General features: G+C 45.8%; 1 protein-coding gene and 1 long non-coding RNA gene across 2 annotated transcripts in view; one reads left to right on the top strand and one right to left on the bottom strand.

The window, feature by feature from the left end:
* Positions 1 to 728, top strand: part of LOC147584446 (uncharacterized) — a 190,210-nt gene extending 189,482 nt beyond the window's left edge. Inside the window, exon 4 of the long non-coding RNA XR_015250041.1 lies at positions 91 to 728. This is a non-coding gene — a long non-coding RNA (uncharacterized LOC147584446). The remainder of the gene's footprint in view (positions 1 to 90) is intronic.
* Positions 1 to 17,272, bottom strand: part of SPOCK1 (SPARC (osteonectin), cwcv and kazal like domains proteoglycan 1) — a 520,792-nt gene that overhangs the window by 10,588 nt on the left and 492,932 nt on the right. The window contains exons 7-8 of the mRNA XM_086703440.1: positions 8,502 to 8,618; positions 4,762 to 4,983 (exon numbers count right to left, since the gene is read on the bottom strand). Coding sequence (XP_086559566.1) covers positions 4,762 to 4,983; positions 8,502 to 8,618 — 339 coding nt within the window. The remainder of the gene's footprint in view (positions 1 to 4,761; positions 4,984 to 8,501; positions 8,619 to 17,272) is intronic.

Below are 17,272 nucleotides of genomic sequence, written 5' to 3'. Positions count from 1 at the left end.
GCAAAATTTGCCCACATACATAGAAACACTGTGTCAGGGAGTTCCTCAAATGGTCCGATGGTAATTGTAAAAATTTTACTTCTCTTCCAGCAAGGAAACATGAATCAGGTTGAGACCTACTAAAAAGTACTGCAAGAAAACCCAACTCCACATGAAGAATTCTAACAGAAAACGCTGGCTTCTGAGCAAATGAAAATAGTTACCCAAGACTTAAGTAGTCAAGGGCTCTAATGAAAAAAGACACTTGGGGCGCCTCAGTCGGTTAAGGGTCTGACTCTTGATCTCAGCTCATGTCTGTTGCGGCCCCTCACTGGGCTCCATGCTGGGTGTAGAGTCCACTTGAAAAAAAAAAAAGAATCACCACACAAAAAGGACACTCCAGTTCAATGCAGATACAAAGGCTCAAAGACATAAGCGACACAGAAGAAAATTAAACAAATAAAGGAAGGCTGTATCTGAAGCAACAAAACTGATGTGCAACATGTATATAACTGATGCTCCTGAGCAGACACTAATCAAATGGAACCAAATGTTTAATTCCAGAGCTCAAAAATGCATGACATAGGGGTGCCTGGGTGGCGCAGTCGGTAAGCATCCGACTTCAGCTCAGGTCATGATCTCACGGTTCGTGAGTTCAAGCCCCGCATCAAGCTCCGTGCTGACAGCTCAGAGCCTGGAGCCTGCTTCGAATTCTGTGTCTCCCTCTCTCTCTGCCCCATCCCCATTCATGCTCTGTCTCTGTCTTAAAAAAATAAATAAAATATTTAAAAAAATTTTAAAAAATGCATGACATATCTCAGGAAAGTGTTATGAACTGAGCAAAACTAAGATATGTCCTAGGAAATTCATCTCCTTAAAGGGGAACAAAAATTAGTATGAGTTCATATTATTCTATAGCTAAACCCAGTACTAGGAGAGTAAGTTTAATCTTGGCATCTTTGTTTTTGTATAAAGAAAATACCAATATTTACAGATACTCAAGTGCTAACTCAAGGAATACAATTCCAGTGAGAATTTTTTTAATTTTTTTTTTTTATTTTTTTTTTCAACGTTTATTTATTTTTGGGACAGAGAGAGACAGCATGAACGGGGGAGGGGCAGAGAGAGAGGGAGACACAGAATCGGAAACAGGCTCCAGGCTCTGAGCCATCAGCCCAGAGCCTGACACGGGGCCCGAACTCACGGACCGCGAGATCGTGACCTGGCTGAAGTCGGACGCTTAACCGACTGCGCCACCCAGGCGCCCCAATTCCAGTGAGAATTTTTGAAGAAACTTCAAAAACTCAAACGTAATACTAAACAAAAATAGTGAAACCAGTCAATAAATAATCCTACCACATGGAAAATTTTAAAGTGCTCTCTCAAAATTTTCTTGGACCGAAGAGGCATTTAGAGCCTTTATTGTAGGACATCTACACATTAATCATAGTAAAAAAAAAAAAAAAAATCCTCACATACCTAATCCTATGGTCTATAGCTAAAAGGGTGCTTTGGAGAAAACTTTTAGCCTTGAGTACATGCATTAATCAAAAGGAAATGAGGAAATGTGGGGGTCAAACAGAACTCCCAGGGCTGGTTCTGGGTCATGGAGGAAGGTGGTAGAAATCCAACAAAAATAAAGAACCTAACTTAAGAAAAGGAGAGAGGCGCACCTGGGTGGATCAGTTAAGCATCTGACTCTTGATTTTGGCTCAGGTCATGATCTCAGTGTCGTGAGATCAAGCCCCATATAGGACTCTGTGCTGGGTGTGGAACCTGCTTGGAATTCTCTCTCTCCCTGTCCCTTCCCCACCTGCCACTCTGTTTCTCTCTCTCCCACAAAAAATAATGAGAGGGGGCGCCTGGGTGGCGCAGTCGGTTAAGCGTCCGACTTCAGCCAGGTCACGATCTCGTGGTCCGTGAGTTCGAGCCCCGCGTCGGGCTCTGGGCTGATGGCTCAGAGCCTGGAGCCTGTTTCCGATTCTGTGTCTCCCTCTCTCTCTGCCCCTCCCCTGTTCATGCTCTGTCTTTCTCTGTCCCAAAAATAAATAAACATTGAAAAAAAAATTTAAAAAAAAAAAATGAGAGAAATACACAAAATGAGTAACAAAAAAAAATGAACTATAACAAAATGACTTCTGTTGTAGTTTGATCAACTTCTCCTGGATACCATAATGTGCCACGTGATGGGGTTCTGGCCTCCTTCAGCAGTTGCTGAAAGGGCAGCACATCCAGGGACATCCACACAGCATGGTGACCAGCTCTGTCCCTTGATAAAGGCAGTAACCTCACGCTCAGGGTCCTGGCATTACACCTCCAAGAAGCACTAACACGGAGGCTTTGGTTACTTAGGCTAAGCCTGAACCCTGGCTGAAGGTTACATGATTTTATATGGACTCAAGCCCAAAGCTATCATTAAACTTAGAACTCAATCACTCCAAGCATTTCTATTAAAGTAAGAACATGGCTATTATTTAACATAAATTTGAAGTATTAGCTGATATGATTAGAAAAGAGAGAGGAGGTATAAAAAGAAAAAAGAAAAAATTATCACTATTTGCAGAGGTTATGATTGCACACCTCAAAAATCAAAGGAAACCAACCAGAATAATTATTATAAACAAAATGAGAATTTAGTAAGGTGGGTGCGAACAAGATTAATACTGAAACCACCAGCAGTGAGGAACTATAATGGGAAAAAAAAATCAATTTCCTTTACAAGGGCAATAAATAGACAGGAAGTACAGTATCTATGAGAACAAAACTTAATGTAACTCTAGGGGCCCCTGGATGGCTCAATTAGGTGTCCAGCTCTTGATTTTGGCTCAGGTCATGATCTCACAGTTTTTGGGTTCGAGCCCTGCTATGGGTTCTGTGCTGACATTGCAGACCCCTCTTGGAATTCTCTCTGCCCCTCCCCCACATGTGCGCGCATGCTCTCTCTCGCTCTAAATAAATAAAAACCATTAAAAAAATATAACTCCATTGGTTGATAGATGCTGTTCTACAATAAAAGGATTCTAGATGGAAGAAGAGACGTATAAATATAAAGAAATATTATATACAATAGAGGAAGCATTCAGATGAGAGGAGGAGGATAGGTTAGTCAATACATGACAAAAACGTAACTGAACAACCATTTCCAGGAGTGGGGAGAGGGGCTGTGACCCTCTCTGACCATACACCAAAAAAACCAAAAGTGATACAAGATTTCAATAAACAACCAACCAACCAAAATGTGCTGAAGAAAACACAAACACAAGAGGATCATGCACCTTCAAATACTGAAGGTATTTGGTACCTTTACCTAAGGTACCCAAAGGTACACGTTACCTTTCTAGACTTAATGTAAGCCTTATGGTTGCTAAAAAACCATAAAAGATGGAGAAATTTTACACTCTTAAATTGAAAAGTGTCTTCCTAAAAAAATGGACCAAGTCAAAGTTGGGGAAAAATATATTTGCAATACATGTGACTTCAACAGTGCTAATGTCCTTCATTGAGAAAAAAAAATTCCTAGAAACATACCAAAAATTACAAAAAAAAGGAATTTCTCAAACATGAAGGTGTTCAATCTAAGTTATAATAAGAGAAATGAAATGAGACCCTTGAGGAAATGTAACAGCTTGTCCCTTAACTTGGCAGTGACCACAAGGTTTGGCTCCACCGTGGGGAACTAGGTATTCTTGGAGAGCGTAAACATGGGTACAACGTTTTTGGAAGGCAAATTGGAAATACGGCTTAAATTTAAAAATGCACCTGCCCTGTGACCAGTAATTCTTTTAGGAATGTCTCTTGTAATCCTGTAAACATGTACATGAACGCGACACCACGTGCCCTTTTTTAATGCCCACATTTTCTGCTCTGGGGGTGCACCGATTCTGAATACACACAGGCATACACACATGTATGATTTAAATACTCTAATACTCATAACCATCTCCCTTTCCTGGGCAGAGGTTCTGACAGCCATGCCTGCAGAGTGCCCATGATACCTGATTCAGGCGGAGGCATATTTTCCTGGGACTTGGGAATGGAATTCAAATACAAGCCAGCGTCTGCTAGCTGTCGCGCGCCACACTTGGGCACAACCCCAGGAAGCTAAGGCAGAAGAAGCAAAGCTAGACTATGTGGCTTCTCCAGCAGACTCAGGGCTCCTGCCCCTAGATTCCTGAGAGTCTGTAGGTGGACTCTCTTGTCTGACTTTGCAACAAATTAGAGATACTCCTGTATTCTTTCCACATATTCCTCAAATATTGCGTCTTTCTGGAGTTAGTGGGAGTTTATAACCGAAATCTCCTTGTCTACAAGATTCAGTATAAATCTGTATTCATCCCAGAGAAAAGGACAAGGGGCTTTCTCTAAGAGGAACATGGAGAACTCATGTGACAACGGGAATTATGATACTCTCACATTTGTACAGTATTTCTCACATTAAGGTTCTCACAGTGACCTTGGGAATTCTATAGCAAAGGTTCCGACACCCGTTTGACAGATGAAAAAATCGAGGCACAATATGGTCAGGAGATCGTCCCAGAGGGTGACTGAAGTAATGGACTCTACCATTATGCTCTTGAATTTTCTGATATACCATGAGAAGAGTGGAAATAAAATAGAAGAAAAGAGCCTTTGGGTCTGCCATTATCAGATGAATGCTCTACTCTCTACTTGTGTTCTTCTGCCTGATCTCCACCCAGGGCTCTCCCCAGTATGTGATATGTGGGCCTTCCTTGCCCAGTGTGGCTGCCCAGAACTTGGGACCCCGCCTCTCTCCCGCCTTACCTCCAGGCTTCTGGAAACAGTAGCACCACTCATTGTTGGAGAGCTTGCCATCCTTGAATGAGTCACAGGAGTTGAAGAGAGGTTTGATACAGGGCTCATACTTATCCAGGTAGATGGCATTGATCTCTGAGTGGTCAAGAAGGAGGTCATAGTTCATATCTAACTTGTTAAACATCCAGCCCAGAGAGTCCTTGCAGATGGGCAGGATGCTGGTGTCAAATCCTGCAGAGAGAAGGGCACATCTCAGTGGCCACCCAGCCTAGATCTAACCATCCCAAGAAGAGGCCCAGGGCCCACCCCACCTACAACCTCCCCTGAGACTATTTCCCTCCATGGGTGGGTCTCAGGGGCACACTACTAGAAGATACTGTTGTTTGGGGGTTTTAAATAAGATAATTAAAAATGCTCTTAAACAGAAGTCAGCATCTGAGGAAAATATGTTTCAAAGGGAACAAGTCCCCCGTACTAATTTATGTGTGATGTAAATAAGAATTTACATTTACTAGACTTGCTTAAAACAGGGTATGCCCAAAAGGAAGAGTACAAACATGGTGCAGAAAAGAAAAAACTTACAATTCTGCAAAGTATACTTTTATATTTAGGGGGGAAAATATGTGAAGAACCAAAACAAAAGAAACTATTGCAAAAAAAAGATGATGGCAGTGAAATGAAACTATATAGCACAATCCAGAAGCACTGATTATGTCCCAAAGGACTGTTAAATCCAAGCCGTTTGAACATTAATGGGAAAACAAGCCAGGTACCTGCTTCTGTTCCCTATTCTTCTTTTCTGCAGTCCCCTCAAGAGATACATGATATGGAATCCAAATTGAGTCAGACAATAATTTCTTTCTTATTTCCCTGGGGGAGGGGGGGGGGTAGTTTTCTTAAAGAATTACTTGTTTCCACAATGGAAACTGTACGCCCTAGAATAATAACACTTTGCTTAACACTCAGGATATTGAATCTACTGTAGACAACCCCCAGAGAAGGCATGCCCCAAATCTAAAATTGGTCTTTCTGTCAGAATCAAAAGCACTATGCAATTTCAAGTCATTCCATAAGCTGGATTTCTAGAAGTGGTTTCAGATTCCCAGGAAAAATTATGAAAAAAGTTCATTTTTGTGTAATTTAAGGTATTCCTCTAAGCACCTTATTCTTAATCATCTCATTCAACCCTTCTAATAGGCCTATAAAATGGTATATCCTCTCTACTTTACAGATGGAAGAAAAAAAGCTCAAGGCTTAAGCTACTTGCTCAAGGTCATATAATTGTGGAGCTGGGCTTCAAACACAGGTGGCCCAGCCCTGAGTCTACATTCTCTGTCCCTCTTCTCCCAGGGCTGCCTCTACTTCATGTGATGCTCCTACCCTGAGGACCTCTAGTTAGCTTGGGTGCCACATGCTTGAGGACGGGCAGGGCAAGGGAGTGATACGGTGACTACAACTGAGATCCTGATGGCGTCGGCCACCCATTCCCTGCGCATCAGGTTTCTATGTGCATTACCAACCCCTGCCTGCAGAATATGAAACGTAGCAAAATGCACCCACCTTTTGTGAAAGCCTTATTTTTTACAAAGAGGTCTTCCCTGTCTAGGAACCAGTAAAGTAAGTACAGCACCCCTACCTCTGAGCTCTCACGAACCCTCTGCTTCCCCTTACTGTCAGTGAATATCCATTAGATGCTAAGCTCCTTGAGGGCAAAGACTGCTTTGTTCCCTTCAGTAGCCTCCAGCAGTGCAGGCACATAGTAAGTTCTCAGTAAAAGTATTGAGAGAAGTTCTCTAGCTACTGCAGAGTTTACTCCTTTAGACACAGAAGTCAATTTTTAAATTTAGTCCTATTGATATCTTAGAACGTGTCTTAGAAAACATCCCCCTTTTTAAGAGACATTAGGGGACATAATGTGGCCTCTTCTTTGAAGGTCATGATTGAACAGTCTCTATGATGAGGATGTCCTTAGGGGCTACTGAGTAAAGCAAGACCATTAACTCTGACACTAAATGGCTCCACAGTTATATATAGAATATTGTATGTAATATGCATCAACATTATAGGATATTAGTATTTTAATACATGGGAAAGAGGGGCTCACTGCTGAATGACCACCAAAGAGAAGTGCCAAACCGGTTGGACAGTGGGTCAAGCCCACTCCATACCCAGTGGGAAGATACTAAAGATATCCACACCTGGTATTGAGGAATGAAGAGGGAAAGACAGCAGCCCTTCTAGTTGACCCCAAGAATAGGGGACTTATAAGGTTCCATGGTTTCCTCTTCAGAAGTCCTGAACTGATAAAAAAAACATCTCTCCCTCTTGCAGCCTTGTGGTTCCTGAAGACTCGCTTCACTGCCACTGCTTCAGGACATCAAACCTAAGAGCCTCTTTGGGGACTCAATTTGCTTCTGGCCAAGGGCAGGTCTTTTGCCAGCTCCCTAGCTGTCTATGGAAGGAGTCTCCTGGGACTGGAGGCTGCAAGGAACAGTTCTCCTCACATCAATCTGCTCTTCATTGAAAGGTTATTCAGAAAGCCCAAGGGCCCAGCTGCTCCTCGTGGATCCCAGGGAAAGGTTCTTTTAGACCATCTGTGCATTAATTGTCCACTAACTCTCAAGGAAGCCTCCGGCAGGAATGGAAAAAATCACTCTTCCTTCCTCTTTCCCACAGACTCAGCCACCTGAAATCACCCTTTGGACACTTCAGTGTTTACTTCTCAGAAATCACCATTCCCTTAAAATAAAAGATCCAAACTAGTTAAACAAGTGTCCTCTATGTCAGTATTCTCTACCAGTATCTACAGCTACGAACAGCAAAGAATAACCAAAAATGAAGGTGATCATTCTGATTTTGGCCAAAGACCAGAGGCTGATTCAGCTTTGGATCCCAACAGTTGCAAAACTCCACGTATGGGAACACATGTGTTATTGAGGAAGACATTCTGAGCCAACTGAAGAAGCCTACCCCTAATGTCCTTTGAGTTCAAGGCAGGGAGAGAGTCCATCAAGGTACAAAGATGCGGACCCATTCTGAGTTTTCTCTGTAGCTTATGATGACGCTCTGAATACAGGCTCTGCAAATTCACTGGTGGGGAGGGGGAACCCTTGCCTGGGAGTTTCTATGGAAAACAAAATGCCGTCTAATGTTCACAAAGATAAGTTATCAAAGATGTGTGATACATATGTGTTGCTTATAGTAGCTGAACATTAGGAGCAACTTTAACACTCCAAAATAGAGGTCTAATTACATAAATTGTATCTATAACTTGGGAATCTATGTAGCTATTAGAAAGTGTAATAGTACTCAACAACATAGGAGGTCATAGTATGCTGCTAAGTGATAAAAGGTCATAAAACAACCTGTGAAGTGTGTGTGTGTATACATATACAGACACCTAGATTTTCTTCTCTATGGCAAGGAAAATAATTAGAAGTCTATGCCACAACATGCTAACAGTTGTTAAAATGGTGGATTTTTTTATTTTTATACACACTGAATATATTTTCCAAAATCTCTATACTTAAAGTATTATAATTTTGTGACCAGACTTTAAAACATATAAGATGTTATAGAGAGGAGGGGGAAATGCTTTGGAATTAAAGCAAATACCTGAAGTTGCTTTGTACATTTCACATAATGTTTCTGTGATTACTCTAAAAAACCATTAAATCAATACTATCTAGTAACTAAGGGAATGTGATATTTAAAATGAAATAAATTAGCGAGAGCAAAGTTGGCCTTACTGCCTTGGGCTGCGTCAGAGCTGGTGGGCTTGATGACCCGGTTGGCGTCCTCATGAAGGGCTCCGAACCAGTCTTTCAGCCGGGAAGCAAGGTTCCTCAACTCCTTGTCTGTGCAGGCTGCAGAAAAGCAAATGGAACAAACAGTGAATCCATGGACTTTCTCCTCTAGTTAGCTCTCTGCCCTCAACATGCAATGCCATCCACGAAGCCACGCTCAAAACAAACCTCCCTCTCCAACCACGACACAACTCCTTACCCCCACTTGGAAAACAGGCCAAAGATACAGCAATGACAGGTAAGGAACGTGCCAGAGAGCCTAGACTCCCCTGGTAAGCAGCACTGTTCAGAACTGAATCTGGGCTGCCTCAGAGCTGTTAAAGCAAATGCTAACGGTCTCACAGTTGTTCACCAGTCTCCAAAGACCCCAAAAGATCCTTCTTGCTAACCCAATAAAACTTGCTATTGCAATTTGCCAGAGACCACATTTTCCACTAAATTCATGCCAAGAGAGATTAAAACTCGGGAATAGCCAATGTCCTTAGTGAGAGGCTGCCTGGAACACTAAAAGATCCCAGTAATGGCAGACTATCAATGTTGTTTTAGCCCAAGGTTGGGATTGGTGCATGTGGCCTATTTTGCTAGCCTTTTGGCAGACTGAGCTGACTTTCCCCTAAAGAGAGATGGATGCCTTCTCCATGCAAGTGTCCTTTCTCTTGCAGCCCATCTCTAACTATCAGGCTCATCTTTTAGGGTGCAGCATATGAACTGGGGCCAAGGAATACTCCTTCTGAGAACAAGAAGAAAACCTGGATGGATGGATGGACGGACAGACGGACAGATGGTGGGGTACAGGTTCTATGAAGGTCTGATGGAGTGCTGAAGTAAGGCTTGAGGGAAGAAATCGATGAAGGAGGAACAATGGTGTGGGAAAGGGAGCTGATTTCCCCTCCCTCCCAGATTTTACCCTAATTCTGGGTATAGAGACTTCCTACAAAGGATCCAGGCAATGGCGCACTTCCAAGAGGCAGAAAAACCAGCCATTCACATCTGGAGCACCAGAAATTCAAGACCTGAGGGGCCAAACCCTCAGTAAGAAGGGACAAAGACACGAACCCCACAACTGTCACTTTTCTCAGATTCTAAAGCTACAGGGACAGACAGTGCAGAAGCTAAGCTAAACACCATTATAGGGCAAAGCCAAGTTCTGAGTATCTTGTGGAGCTGACAGGATGCAGGTTACAGCTGGACTCTACCAGTGAAGAGAGATCCCAGAAAATGCCCCAGGGTCACCCCCAGAAGGCAATGGGGCAGTCATGAATGAGTAGGCTGTCTTGCCAAAACTCCAGTCCTGCCTTCAGTCAGTGCAAGCTCTCACTAAAGAGAGCCTCCACCTGCCTCCACAAGAAGAGAAGAGTATCATTCAGACCCTCTCCTCATTTTTCGAATCCATGTCTGCTCTCGGGAAAGCCCATTTTTCCTTAGCCTGGGATTTGGGGCTTGATGGGGAATAGAGCCAAACTTCCCAGACCCCAGGTGGGAAAGGCCTCCCTGACTCTCCGTTTGAGGGGGCTTTCATAGCTGTAGGTGAGGTGAGTAGAGTCTTACTGCTCTCATAGCTGTGCTCCTCATTCTAGGCCAGGATCTAGATCTACACTCTACAAAGCATGGAGGGGATGCCCTCTTTATACTCACATAAGTAGGGACCTCAAGACACTCAGCCTTCCTTTCAACAACCAGGACGTGACCGTATCTTAAACCACTGGCCAGGAAATGGCACTAAGCATTGTCTTTTCAGACAGCAGAGTATAGCAGCTCTGGGCTCACAGTGCCTGGAATGAATCCCAGCTTTACCACTTACAGGCTGGGTGGCTCAAACAAGTCACAACCTCTCCACACTTCGGCTTCCTCATCTGTAAACCCAGGATATCATTAAGTCAGTATAAATGAGACCAAGTATGTAAAGTGCTTAGCAAAGTACATGGTACATAACAATTGTTCAGCATGTGCTATGATTTTAATTGCCACTACTATTATTTTTAAATTGAAGGTTTATAGGTAAGCTTAAAGCAAACATCGCAGCATGCAGAAAACCAGCACGACAACTGTGCCTCAACAAAACTGGCTTTGGCCACATAAGAAATTGGGAGACATGGATACTTGCAATGGATACAGTTGTCATTAGTCAGATGTGGCTATTTATATTAACACTAATTTATATAAATAAAAGATGCCCGGGGTGGCTCAGTCGGTTAAGTATCTGACTTCAGCTCAGGTCATGATCTTGCGATTCGTGGGTTCGAGCCCCACGTTGGGCTCTGTGCTGACAGCTTGGAGCCTGGAGCCTGCTTCGGATTCTGTGTCTCCCTCTCTCTCTGCCCCTCCCCCACTCATGCTCTGTCTCTCTGTCTCTCTCAAAAATAAACATTAAAACATTTTTTAAATAAATCAAAGACAGTTCTTTGGTTGCACTCACTCCATTCCAAGTGCTCACATGGCTGGGGACGCCATACGCAATCATACACAGAGTGTTTCCATCATAGCACAATTCTGTGCCAGATAACAATGGATGAAGTTAGCTATCCCTTGGGATTTCCAACTTTTTGGAGGTTCATCATGATATGTTCTACCTCTACTCCTTCCCTTTGGTCTTTAAAGATGGGCTGAGGAAGAAGATCCCATGCCTGCTCAAGCCAGGAGCCTGCATCTCACACTAAGCCACACACACAGCAAGGAGAGGGCAGGTTCACACCGACACGTGGACGGGTCCCAACTTGGAACGTTGGGATAGGGTGCTCACCTTTCTGACTTCTCAGATGCCAAGCAGCTCATAAGGGAGAGGATGTGGTCTGTTTTCCCGATAGGAGTGAGATGTGGGCTCTAGAGTCAATCTCACATTTGAAAATGGAAAATTAATAGCATCTATTTCTTCTCAATTGCCATGCACACCATCTATTCTAAACGTTCTCCGAGCAGAGAAAATTGCCAAGTCAACTTGCAAAGGAAATGAATCCCCATCTCACACTGCAGGATAAATTAGTCAGTCATGTTTAACTAAACCCTGACAGATGTGCAGGTAATCTATATCTTTAGAAGGCTGTTGAATTTCCCACAGGCTTTCCAAAGTACACAGGCTCTGGATGGCGGATGGAATCAGGCGCTGGAATCTTAAAAGAGAGAATCTGTCACTCAGGGGGAAGTGCACAAGCAAGATGCCACTGGCTTGGGTAAAGAGAGATCAGAAAGCCAGAATGGAGACAGGAGGCACTCAATTACTGGGCCCTGTTCACTCGCTGTGTCTTCCACTGAATGGTCCGAATGGGGAAAAAGTCAGGCACAGTTGGCCTGAAGCTAGATACATCCCAAAGAAAAAAATAAAGATGACAGCCTGCAGAGAGCTGTTTGTTCAAATTGGGTATTCTAGCCAAAAAAGACATGCCAGCAGTGGGGGGTAGGGAATGCTCGCCTTTTAAGGGGCCCGTCGTAGCCCCTGATAAAGGTACGAACTGAGGATTGATGCTTTCAGAAGTGGAGGCTTAAAGGGCACCTCCCACACGCTCCATTCCTTTCTGGGGAAAATTAGTTTTGGGGGAGAGAAAACCTTGATAAAACCACATCCACCTGCCATTCTCACATGGTGCCCTGAGGTGGACCACTCCTTGTGCTTTCTCAAGAGGGGGTCTGAGCTCTTCTCTCCTCCTGGTCAGAGAAGCCTGATACCCAGGCAAGGAGCATCAGAATCCCCAGAGGACTCGGTTCACTCAGGCAGGCTAAGACCTGATCCCCCTTGCCCCTGGGTTACCTTCCTGAGTGAGTGAGGCCAGCCACTCCTCTTCACGTCCCGTCCCCTCCCTTCCCTTCGCTTCCCTCCTGCCCTGCACTGGGGCTTCAGCTCACTTTGAACTACCCCCATTCTCCCAAGTGTCCCTTCTTGTTTCCACAGGTTACTCCCCATGTTTTTGACAGGCCCTCAATCTGCTCCAGCGCGGCTGGGGCACAGGCAGCGTCCTCGCCTCCTCCCGTGGTCAGAGAATGGCACCACCAGGCACTCGCATCCTCAGGGCACACACCTGGGAAGTATCCTGGGATCCCTAAAAAAAAAGTTTCTTGCTTCTTGCTGGCTCCACTGCCTTCATTCCAGTCCTTATCACCACCGCTACGCGCACCAAGGAGGCTGGATCAGGATCCTAATTGGTTTCCTGTCTTTCCCCCCACTCTCCCTTCTCCATCCAGCAGTCAAAGCACTCTCTTTCTAAAGTGACGTCACTTTCCTGCTTAGTTAGCTCCTTCAGAGCCTCTTAATCACTCTGCAGGCAAGTCCAAATCCATAATGTGACCTGTGCTTCGATCGCAGTGCCCTGCCCCGCCTCTGGTCTCCCTCTTCTCCTCGGGGCTCCCTGCTCCGCCCTGTCCTTTGCAGAAGCAGCTCCACCTGGGGCACCCCTCCTCGGTGTCTTGCTAATATGCAAATTTCTAGATCTCTGCTTTTAATGTGTTTCCTCTTCGAGGGCTTCCCTAAGCCTCACAAGAGGGGGGTTTCCCTTCTGTGTGCTTCCAGCACCGTCACCTCTCGTTCACTGTCCACCTTCCCCTCTAGATGGGAGCAGCGCCCCGGGCGTGGCTCACCTCAGGGGGCCCAGCATTTTAGGCAGCCCGTTCCTGGCATGAAGAATGCTGTTGATAACATACTAACTCACCGAGCGTAATAACCCTCTTGTTGCCTTTTGCAAGCTTCCATTTATCCATCTGCAAAATGGCACATAATAAAGCTCAGCTCATAGCATTACTGCAGGGAATGAGAGAGTATCAGTAAAACATAGCTCACAGCTACTGGAGTAGAGCAGGGACTTAACAAATGTAGATTCCTCTTCCCGTATCCCAACTGGCTGCATAATGTGTTATAATTTTATCCTTATGTTTTTGTTGAAGCCTGAGGAGATGCTTGTGATATAAAAAATAATACCTCTCCGTCACTTATTTTGTAGGTGGCTTGGTACAAATTAAGAAGGTTCGACGTGCAATATATGTCTGCCTTCTCCCGCATAGAAAAGCTCCATAACCGAGGGGTTGGTTTGACTTCTCTGTGTCTGTATTCTCAGCCCTTACCAAGGATGGATACATAGTTTTTCAAAATATACGTTTTTAAAAAAAAACAAAACAAAACAGGAAAACATGAATACACTGGTTACAAGCTCCTTCAGTCTCACAGCTATCAAGTGACAGAGACAGGATTTAGATCCAGGCTGTTTTCTTGCTGGGCTGCCCTGGGTGCTGGACTGGCTCCTTGCATTAACTGGGCTTGAGGGGAGCCAGCAGTAACTGGGGCAATTAACAGACTTGGTCCATTTTCTGAGATGGAAAAAAAATCCAAACATCAGGCCTTCACAGGTACAGGAAGTTCTGCCAATGATGCAGGTGACGCAGCTGGCTGAGTATCAGAGGGATGAAATCAGGCTCTGCTTTCATTAGCTCTGGCGTGAGAACAGCGGTCCTACGGAAGGAACACACAGCCTGCTGCCTTCCTGTTAGGCTCCCAGGAGCGGGGATCACATGTGCGGCCGCTGGGGCTTCATTAGAGAAAAGTAGAGTGCCATTGCACATTACTCCAGTGTGTACAAAAAGACAGCTTTGTCCCCCAGGAAAGCCCAGCGCTCAGGCAGAGAAGGGCCCAGGTAATTTGGTGGTCTCCCAGTGGACTTGTCCTGTCTCCTCGGAAAATATGAACAAAATGCAATACAAGCAAGTGTAAATAAGGCACATGCAGCCGCCGTGGAAGGCATATAGCCCAGGGAAGAAAATGTGATCACTTTTCCCACCTGGGCGCCCTCTCCTCTCTCCACCCAAGGCCTGGAGCTTTAAGGGGCCTCGAGCTAGACTGGATTTGACTGCAACAGCGTGCCCGTAAAGCGGGAGGACATCATGAGTGACCCGGCTGACAAGGGCGGGAAGGAGGTACCAGTACCTAAATACTATAGGGCAGAGATGGTGTTAACAGTATTACTGCAGCGCTAGTGACGTTTTGAGGGAGGAAGGGAGGGGTGCTTTCATTTATTAGTATTTGGTCGTGGGGCAAGGGAGCCCGGGGAAACAGCTACTGAAGGAGAGAAAGGGGCGCTTCTTAAGTATCAGTCAATGGGTCCTGCCTGCCCCCAGGCCACCATCACACCACAGTCCTTGTCTCCTTCAGACAAAGCCAAGGCCTAGAAAAGAGGGGTGGGGAAGTTTCAAACAGGTGCTGGTTTTGGAAGTGGGGAGACAGAAGCCAGGCAATCCAAGCTTCTTGGGAAAGGGTTCCCAAAGGTGGTAACTGGTGTTCCGAGCTGGTCTCAGCTTACTGATGACTTTGATGGCTGAAGGACACTCTAGAAAGGCCTCTCAGAGGATTACACAGAAAACCAGAAGGCAAGGAAATAATCAAAGGGATAAAAAAAAAAATATTTGGAGTGATACAAAAAGTGGAGGTGGGGGCAGAAATTCTGCATTCAGAGCTGTAGTGTTAATATCTAATAGAGTGAGAGCAGGAGTGTGTGTGTGTGTGTGTGTGTGTTTGGATGTTAAAATCCTAACTGAAGCCACATTTGAACACTCAGTTGTGGATGTTTGAAAATGGCAAATCTGACACACAAGCATTGTAGGCGATCTGTAAACCTCTGCTAGGGCACCAATTACTGGTAAACTCATGTAACTCCTGAAATCCTTCAGCTAAAGAGCCGAGGAAGAAAACACCCCACCTGTCACATGAAGCCACTGCGTTCTGCCCCTCTAGCCTTACCAGTGCTTAGCTCAGGGTTCCGGAAGAAGTTAATATGAAAACAGTTAGAATTTAATTTAAACTTTAGTGCCTCTGAAGGTAATTAAAGAGTTGGGCCAGACCGGAGCTCTCTCTGGAGCAGGCCGGGAGGCCTCTCAGAAACCGAGACTTGTGAAAGCAATCTTCTTCAGCCCTCCTAGGTGCTGTTGTGCTTAATTACTTAATCAGAGCAACACTGGATCAATGCACTCAGAGTGCGTGCAATTAGCATCTCCTGCAAAAAGTCCAGCTGAGCCGTTTTTAGGGCAGAGATGAGGGGATGAGCAGAGCCCAGGCTGGAACAAACACCAGGATGCCTTCCCAAGCCGCTCAGGAACACGTAGGCTCGATGCCACCCTCAAGTACGCGCAGGCTCCTTTTCCCGGTAGGGACCTGGGCCCCCGTGCTGTTGGTGCACACAGCACACGGCAAGTGCCCCAGGATAGGGCTGTTATGGAACCAGGCTGGAACGCTGGCGGAAAAACCAAGCGGCACTCGGAGATCTTGGTGGATCGGAGATTTATTTACCACCGGCGGGCTCAGAGGAGACCGTTTCTCCAAAGATCTGAGCGCCGAATGCAAGTGGGGAGGGTAACTTACAGTTGTCAGCCTCCGTATCTGCGGGGGTTTTCGCGCACGCGGCAAACGAAGGAAGAAGCACCCGGAGGAATGGTCTCCAAGCTAGAGACCAGAGCGTGTTTTAGTCCCGTGGGCCATCTTTGGAGCAGTACTTTATTCACTTCTCCAACAGGGCAAGTGTGTGGGAATGGAGCGGACGGGGGCTGTACTTCACGGGAGCTTGAGAGAGTGTGAGACCGAGCAAGGCTACAGTCCCCTGGGACCATGGACCCTACTAAACTGGAACTCAAAGAGGTGAGGGTTGATTCCGCTTAGCAGGGTTTCAGAAGCAGTAACCACATCCTGGTTAAGGGGATCCTGGGGCAGCAAGAGGGCGTAACTAGGCTCCGCAGAAAGATGGAGCTGAGCTCGGAGGCCTGCACTGCCATCCTGGCTGAGGCTGGACAGGTGACCTTCCCCCTCTTCAGCTTCCTCATGTGCATATGGAGAAGGAGCTCATAGGATTACGGGAGGACTGCATGGGAATGCACTCAAGTGCCCGGCATCTCGGCAGCGGGTGGCTCGGATACCGTTTGTGTTTGTGGACACAGCGTGACACAGTGATCCACCAGAGGGAAGGTAGGGAAATCAAGATGACACATGCCACATTTGCACCTGAAATGACCAAGTGAAGCTAGCCAGTTAAATGGCTAAAGAGAGATTCAAATCCACATCTCTTGGGGTATCTGGGTGGCTCAGTCGGTTGAGCGTCTGACTTCGGCTCAGGTCATGATCTCGCAGTTCGTGAGTTTGAGCCCTGCGTCTGACCCTGTGCTGTCAGCTCAGAGCCTCTGGAAGTTTGCTTGATCTGCTCTCATACCATAGCCCCAGGTGCGTGCACCTGTCCTTCCACCCAGTCCTCCCATCAGGCGCAGGCAGGGCCCCTTCCACAAGATTAGGATCAAGCAGCTGAGTGCACGGCAGGACCACACTCCCTCCCAGGCACATGAACAGGGAACAGGCGGCTGGTGCTGTGGCTGAGAGCCCAGGCTTGTGGGCCTGACAGCCTTGGGTCTGAATGCCAGTTTCGAGTGTGTGAGCTGCTGTTCTCCACCTAAGTCCATGCTCTTCTTGAAACTTCTTTTTTTCTTCCATGCATAAAACAGGGATACTGAGAGTATCAGCCTCACCGGGTTGTGGTGAGGATTTGCTGTGAAGCTGAAGTTTTCCAAACCCAAGAGGCAGTCACCACCATCTTGCCCTCTGAGAAACTTCTGGAGCTGGTAGTGTTCACCACTGGGAGGTAACAGAGAATAAGCTCCCAGCCGTAAGCGGCTTTTGTGACTGGAAACACGACTGAAGTTTCCTGAGGGGAATTTTCCAAGCTTATACAAGGTGAATCTCCATTTCTCACTGGAGATCATCG

This window comes from Puma concolor, chromosome A1 (assembly GCF_028749965.1).
Source record: "Puma concolor isolate L17-30 chromosome A1, mPumCon1.1.hap2, whole genome shotgun sequence".
Taxonomy (NCBI): Eukaryota; Metazoa; Chordata; class Mammalia; order Carnivora; family Felidae; genus Puma; species Puma concolor.
This window is presented reverse-complemented; position numbering and strand designations above follow the sequence as displayed.